Source organism: Meleagris gallopavo, chromosome 4 (genome assembly GCF_000146605.3).
Source record: "Meleagris gallopavo isolate NT-WF06-2002-E0010 breed Aviagen turkey brand Nicholas breeding stock chromosome 4, Turkey_5.1, whole genome shotgun sequence".
In the NCBI taxonomy this organism is placed as follows: Eukaryota; Metazoa; Chordata; class Aves; order Galliformes; family Phasianidae; genus Meleagris; species Meleagris gallopavo.
The window spans coordinates 44,763,755-44,771,591 of record NC_015014.2 but is presented as its reverse complement, the minus strand read 5'-3'; the positions used below and the strand labels follow the sequence as shown (position 1 = coordinate 44,771,591).

General features: G+C 35.3%; 1 protein-coding gene across 1 annotated transcript in view; it reads left to right on the top strand.

Annotated features, from left to right (window-relative positions):
- Positions 1 to 284: 284 nt before the first annotated feature.
- PCM1 (pericentriolar material 1) overlaps positions 285 to 7,837 on the top strand; it is a 34,772-nt gene continuing 27,219 nt past the window's right edge. The window contains 6 exon segments of the mRNA XM_031553137.1: positions 285 to 428; positions 965 to 1,210; positions 2,228 to 2,500; positions 3,066 to 3,236; positions 3,426 to 3,542; positions 6,521 to 6,698. Of these exon segments, the coding sequence (XP_031408997.1) occupies positions 333 to 428; positions 965 to 1,210; positions 2,228 to 2,500; positions 3,066 to 3,236; positions 3,426 to 3,542; positions 6,521 to 6,698 (1,081 nt within the window). The 5' untranslated portion in view covers positions 285 to 332.

Sequence of the window (7,837 nt, the reverse complement as noted above, 5' to 3'; positions counted from 1 at the left end):
TGCAAGAACTTGTGCAGGATACTTTTGAAGTGAGGGATATTAAGATCTTCAGAAAAAAACACATTTACTTTGTAAGAGCAGTGACTTATAATGAAAAGCTGGAGATTACGAAGTCTGTGAAAAAGGAACAAAAAACATCCACAGCATCCTCCCAGCTACGTCTTTAGTTTAATGACAATACTTGTACTACGTTTTTATTAATAGGTTTAGGTTGTTAGAATATGTAATTGTCATATCAGAGATCTCTGTGCAAAAAAACTCTACATAAACTGACTTTAATGCAGCTTCTTTCTTTCAGCTTTTTCTTTTAGATTCTTTTTTGGGTGCTTGTCATGGCAACAGGAGGCGGCCCATTTGAAGAAGGCATGAATGATCAGGACTTGCCTAGCTGGAGTAATGAGAGCCTTGATGACCGGCTGAACAACACGGTATGATTCACCTTAGCTCTCAGTTGTTGTTTTATGTGGTGCATTGAAAGAAACAAGTAGATTCTGTTATGGCAGGCAACAGTGCCAAACTAAGCACTGTCAGTACAGCTTTTCAGTTTAGTATCTATGAAATCAAGAAAAATAATTGAGGTATATGTATGCAACTGTTAGGTAGAATTCGGAGATTGTACAATCCATACATGTATTTATGGGAGGTGTTCTGAATAAAATAAAGTAGCTAGACATACAGGCATGCTAGGTATCGTTAGAACTGAAAACTCTTATTCCTAAAAGTTCTAAACTGCCTAAGAGTATTTGCTGAAGAAGAATTTTGGCTTTATTTTGCACAAATTGGAGGCATTGTAGGATTATATGGGTTAGAAATTGCCCGACAAGTTTCACGCAAGTGGCAAATAAAATTATTTATGATTTTTATTTTTAAAATAGAAGTAAACTCTGTTTCAATAAATTTAAAAGTTTACTTTTTGTCTACATGGATAGGAAATATGAGTTTTCTTCTTTTCCTTTGTCTTAAGGACTGGGGAAGTCAACAGAAAAAAGCAAACAGATCGTCAGAAAAAAACAAGAAAAAGCTTGGTGGAGAAGCTGAAACGAGGCTTACTAATGATATATCTCCAGAATCTTCACCTGGAATGGGACGACGGAAAACCAGAACTCCTCACACTTTTCCTCATGCTCGATACGTGACCCAGATGTCTGTTCCAGAGCAGGCTGAATTGGAAAGACTTAAACAAAGAATAAACTTCAGTGATCTGGATCAGGTTTCTAGCTTTCACTATACATGTGACTACAGAAGTTGTTCATTTATCTCTTAATACTTTGTCATATGAATAAAGCAGGCTTTCATAGTGCATAGCTTAAATGCACTGTGGAAGCCAAATAGCAATTCTAGTTCTTAACTTGAGGAAAGTTCAGAAATTTGGCTTTTCTAGGCCTTAGGCTCTGCCAACTGTCTTTACTTTGTTCCTCTCAATCATCAACAAATGTTGCGTCCTCAAACCAGTATTTTTTATTCATCATACTTGTCTGTCACTTAAAAGTCTCTGTTATTTTATTCTGAAAGTTTGCTCTGGAAGTGGCATAGTTTATGACTCTGAACACTATTATCACTGCAGCTTAAGCAGAGGAGAAACAGCTGTAGAAGTTGTACCTCTGTAATGTGGAGAAACGTATGACACAAATTCTTTAGCCCTATCTGCTTCCTTAGGAATATTGACATGTTTGGCCCTCCCTTGTCCAGTGCATTGCAAAGTTGGAGAGGTTAATTTGTTAGCACAAATTTATTGTTTCATTACTAATAGAACAGAAATTTGTTAATCTTTGCCAAAGTTTGTTATTAACTTGTTAGAGTTGTAATGATTATGTTTGAGGTGTGATTCATTAGAATATAAAGCCTGGGCAGAACTTCCTTCAGAAATGTATGTTACGGGATCAAGTAGCTATTCAGAAGTTTCTAAAGAAAAGTTTGAGATAGCATATACTACAAGCTATTATGTTACTTAAAAAAATAATATGTATGTATTCTTTCAAATGTACTTGAAGAAGTAGGGTGCTTTTCACTATAGCAAAGGTGGAGGCCAGAGCAAGGATGAGAGCTAAGCTCTCTTGGAACTACAGAGCTCTTCTGCTTTTCAGATGTTCTAAGAGTGTGGGTTGCTCTCTGAAAACTGTATGACAAAGATTACTGGCACTGTTTAGCTGTTGTCTAGTCAGTAACTTGTGAGGGAACTTTAAGATCACAAATAAACACAATTATTCTTTGTTCTCTTTGTTCATAGAGAAGCATTGGAAGTGATTCTCAAGGCAGGGCGACTGCTGCTAACAACAAACGTCAACTTAATGAAAACAAAAAACCATTCAACTTCTTGTCACTGCAGATAAACACTAACAAAAGCAAAGATCCTGTGTCAGGTCCCCAAAAAAAGGAAAGTGGGGAGCCATTGCAATGTAAAGACCTGTTTGGAGCTGCTCTAAACAAAGATTTCTTGCAAAATGGTCAACTGTCTGTCCAAGAAGATGGAAGAGGAGAACCAGCTATGGATAGTAGCCAGGTACTTGTGTAGCCTGTAATGTCTGTGGAATATGGGCTCTTCAAAAGGTGTCAGTTATGCTAAAAATTTAGAAAAACACACTGAAAAATAATAGTATAAGTGTTGTAGTTTATTTGGAATTAGAAATATTCTTCCCACTGTTCTAACAGGCAGATTGAGGAAAAGATTGAACTAAAAGCAATGTATTATCTTTTAGAAATCTAATTATTAGAAGGAAATAAAAGAAGATGTATTAAGAAGGTAAAAGATTTATTTGAGTCTCTGTTATAGAGTTCTAAGAAATAGTCTCATAGTTGAGTATTTTCATGTTAGTACTATCAGCTTAGTTCTGTTTAAGCTGATGTCAACAAGAAGCCCTGTACTTCAGCCTTACAATTTCATGCATGCTTTTATCTATTCTTGAAGGCTTTTATCTTTTAACCACTTACATAAATGTGCCTATATGATTGAAAGTACAGTGTGTAACTTTATTATTGCTACTTGGCTGTTGCTTTTATCTTGTTTTGTGCATTAAATACCTTATAGCTATTGCTGAATGCATTCAGTAATTACAGTGTCTTTACAGATTGTCAGCAGACTAGTTCAAATTCGGGACTATATTGCTAAGGCCAGCTACATGCGGGATGATCTTGTAGAGAAAAATGAAAGATCGGCCAATGTTGAGCGTTTATCACACCTTATAGATCACCTTAAAGAGCAGGAGAAATCCTATCTGAAATTTTTGCAAAAGATGCTTGTAAGTTTGAGAACATAATATATGTTTCTGCACTGTAAGCTTCAATTTATTATTTTTTTTTAAAGAAGTTGACTATTTCTGTTTCAATGGTGCTACGAGGGGTGTTGGTTTATGAGATGTAGTACCTTCCATAATTCGTTTTTACTGCTCCATTTATATAGCTTTTTATTTATGCCACTGAAATTTCAGGCTAGAGAAAATGAGGATGATGGTGTTTGGACTATAGATTCAGCTGTGAGATCTGGTTCTATAGGTGAGAGCACATCGCTAAACACTGATGTGCAAGCTGAGGCATCAGATACCATGGTAAGCTGCCTTTTAGTAATTTAGTAATTAAAATGCCAGAAATGAAGTCTTATGAGTGTTTGTTGTTTTTTGTTTTCTTTTGGTTGCTGTGGCAGTGACATGATATGCAGTTCAAGTTAATAAATCCCTTAGCCCTCTGTTCAGGAGGTGTGTGCAGGGTTTTTTCAGTATACATGGGAAAAACGATTCTGTCAAAACAACGCAACAAACTTGATGAGTTTTTTTAAGATAATCTGTAACCTTTCCTAAAAGTAGATTAAAAGGTTAAATATGTATTTTGGCGGAAGGATGCATGCATGACATTGGTGTAGGAGTGAATAATTTTCTATGCATCTTTTCATCTCTTAAGTTTTTCTGTTGATAAGGAAACTTGCTGTTGTTGGGTAATATGAGAGGGTTATAAATGAATTATTAGTGGGCCACTGGTTAAGTGTCTTTTTAGTAATATGGTGGAAGTATTGGCTTAACTCAGAAGTTTCTTTCCTTTATTTGGAGGGGTGGGTACCTTCTAGAAAATATATTCTGAATTACTTCTGAAGTACACAGACCATCTCCTCTCCTACCTGTAGAGTCTTTACATTGCAAACAGTTCTTGTTCTAGATAAGAAAGCATTTTAACAGCAACTTCTGTTTTGCATCTTTCAGTACTTTTCTGAGGAGAATTAGTAGTTGGTACTGTTGTTGCCAGTTAGTACTTACAGTGCTCTGCAAATGATGAGCGAAGTGCTTGATACAAAAACAGCAGATACAATCCTAAGGAGTCTTTGTAGTTATGTTTAGTTCTGGAAGAACTCTGTCACTATAAGAGAAGTACAATTATATGCATGAAGTGTATGCATTTAACTTCATAAAATCTTAAAAAAAAAGTAGAAAAGGACTGGTACAAATTTTAAGATAGATGCATGAAAACTTGCATTTTTCTTCCTGTCAAAAAAGGAGTTTGTTTTCTATTTGATACTTCATTTTGTAGCTAATTTCTCTTTTTATGCAGAATGAATGCTCCTGCTCTATAAGGTTGATTTCCATCTGGAGCTTCATTGTTAAAGCTCTAAGAAAGACTGGAACTATCTTTGCTGTTTAGTAGGTTTTATTTGATAGTAGTTTTCAATATGTGACAAGATAGAAGTGATACGTTTGCAGTTTAAAAATGTGTGTTAAGCCGGAGCACGTGTTCAAAATGTAATATGCTTAACTGTTTCATAAAGGAGGTATCTTCTAATATGAGCACTTGTCCCTGCATTGACGACAAACTAGGGGCATTCAACTTCACGAGAATAGGTTACAGATGCTGATGTTACAGCAAACCCAAAAGGGAAAAGTGTCCGAGCTGCTCTGGCCTTGTAGGATTTATAGCCAAAAGCAGGGATTGTCTTCAAGGGTGCGCTTCAAAAATAGTATTTTAGCCTCTAAAACAGGATTTATATGTGCTGATTTTCTTTCATTTTTGTTACTGTTAACTTGCTCCAAATGTATTTGTTACAGTAAATGTTTCTATTTGGCTTGCTTACCTGTGTTCATTTGCCTTGCCACTGAGTTTTCTTTAGCTGGAGCTGTTTTTTTTAGAGGTATTTGACAATTTTCTCTTCTGAAATCTTAATATTGGCAGAGATAATAATACCTGTAACATGTAACTATATCTACTGTAGGGAAGTTGTTCTGATTTTATGCGAGGTTAGATGGCTCTTCCTGTTTTCCCAGAAAGAGAACAGCAAAACATGTAAATCAAATACTAATCAAACACAATGTAGAAGTATTAGGCTTGAAAAATCTTTTTTGTTTATTCATAAACACAGGTAAATCTGGTGTTTGAGTTAGTAATTTAGTGAAACTTGGAGGTACATACTGCCTTTCCCTCTTTTCCCCTCCTTCCTGTGTTGATTTCACTTTTCTGTATTGTTTTCCCTTTTCTCTGTTTTATATATGTAAGATAAGAACTTAGAAAGAATGTTCAGCTCAAGCTGTATTGACACTTCTTTGAGAAGTGTTGAGTTCTGCATGTTTTGTCCTTTATCTTCTGGGTAGCTGAGTGTTCTTTTTTGCCCAGAGAGATTTAATAAGACACATGCTTCTATCCTGACTTTGAGTACTGGCTTTGTTTTACAATGAGAATTTTTTACTTCAGGAAATCAACATTGCATGAAAAGATGTTGATACTTTCAATATTGTTAGGTTTATGTTGACTCTTAACAAAAAGGAGGCAATCTTTTCAGTTTTTTTGTCTGCATAATATGATAAATCAACTCAGACAGAAGCAGGACCTTTACTGGTGGATGTCTCCTTAAAACACTTAATTCCTGAAAAGGTTTTGAGACAAATTTCCAACTATTAATTAAGATGGGCTAAGGAAAATAACTTTTCTCTAATGTATTGTAACCATACAGCATGCTTCCATTCCTTCAGATTTGTTTCCAAGTGCTTGGAAATATGTTATAGAGGGAGTTCTGAGCATGTCTTGTTTTTAAATTGATTTACCCAAGTCTGAGGTGATCTATTGTCTATGCCAAAAATACTGAGTACAAAAGTGAATACATGTTATACACTAGAGCAGAATAACTATGCAAAACTTTCTACTTAAAATACATTTTAAGCTAGTAAATAGTTGGGGTCTTGTATCATTTGAAACACCATGATGCTGTGCCTTACATTGCTTAGCTTTAGCATTCTTATATTAATGCATTGCTATGATTTTATGCTTCAGAGGACGGAGGGATGCTTAGATTAGTCTTTGGGGCTTATTAAATGGCTGACTATTTTTAAAGAAAATGTAATCCTGAGAGTGGTAAACATATCTTGATGATACAGGTTTTTTTCTTACTTTATGTCTAGAAGTCCTTGATGAAGAGGGCTGAAAAGTGAAACAGTTTCACCTTTAACTCTTGCCTGACTTTGATTCAGTTACATTCTTGCTTGTACCTCTAGCAGCAGTACTTTCCATATAAATTATCCTGGTTATGGTAATATTCTTCTGTATTTTGCAGGCCAGAGATCCTCAACAGGAAGCTAAAGAGGAGTTGGAGAACTTGAAGAAGCAGCACGATTTACTGAAAAGGATGCTACAACAGCAGGAACAATTGAAGGCTCTTCAAGGAAGACAGGCAGCTCTTCTTGCTTTGCAGCATAAAGCAGAGCAAGCTGTTGCTGTTGTGGATGAGTCTGGTATGAAAGCATCTCTAATAGCTATTTTAACTTGCTAATTAAAAATGATTAATGCTAGAATTGTAGAGTACGTATTAAAAGTTCTTTTGTAATTCTATTCTTTGAAGTCTAACTGCAGGGCTATAATTTAATGTCTTTTTTTAATATTGTAAAATGACAAGTCAGTTAAAAACGACACAGCTGATTTCTGTTGTTTACTTGTAAAATCCTAAATTTTTTTTCTTCCTAAGAATTGGACTATCATGTCAGGTTAGGAGTCTGCCTCTTGTCTCTGTTAATGTATCAGGCATTTGTAGGAAACTGGAGCATATAGAGGGTGTTGTCTCCCTTGCTGCAGCCTTCTGGGCATAGGCAATTGGTAGTTTGAGGCTTTTATTTGCTCTCTGGTTGGTTGGTTGTGTTGCTTTGGTTTGTTTGTTTGTTGTTTTTTAATGGGTGGCTTCTAGACCATTTAATAGCCACTGATAGACTAATGGTTTATTCAGAAAAAGGAGAAAGCAATTACACAAGCAAATATGAAAATAGAACTCTAAAATTGTGGGATGCTTTTGACAATAGAGCACCACCATTATAACATGATCTTCAATTTAAAAGCATTCTTCTAATAGGTCTTAATATACTCCTAGCTTTTTAAAACCTGTCTTTTGGACAGAGGCTTCTCTGATATGCTTAAAGGTTGCCAACAGAGTTTCTCAAAAGTTCTATCTTGAAAGAGCAAACAATTGCACTTGACTTGGTGTGCTGTTGCCGTATGAGTTATCTTAGACTTGTTCATTGCAGTCTAGTTCTTTTAACTTAAGCGTTAGAGTTCTGCATGTAACATCATTTCTTCCACCCCTCCACAAATGCTGTTATGTTTTCTTTGGAAATTAGGTAATCAGAGTTCTGTGTGGTCCTAAGAAATTATGTCTTTGCATGGAGCAACTTTGTATTTAGGCTGCTAGAGTTCTGTGCCTCTTCCTCATAAAAGTTGTCATAAAGCTTAACTAGAGGGCAAGCTGGAAAACTAGTTCTTATTGCATTTGTTTTTTTGTTTTTTTTTGTATTTTAAATAGCCATATTTGTAGAAATATAAGCATTGATACCTAAATTTTACAAAAAAACAAACTCTTGTTTAAGGTTCCGTATGCTTACAGAAC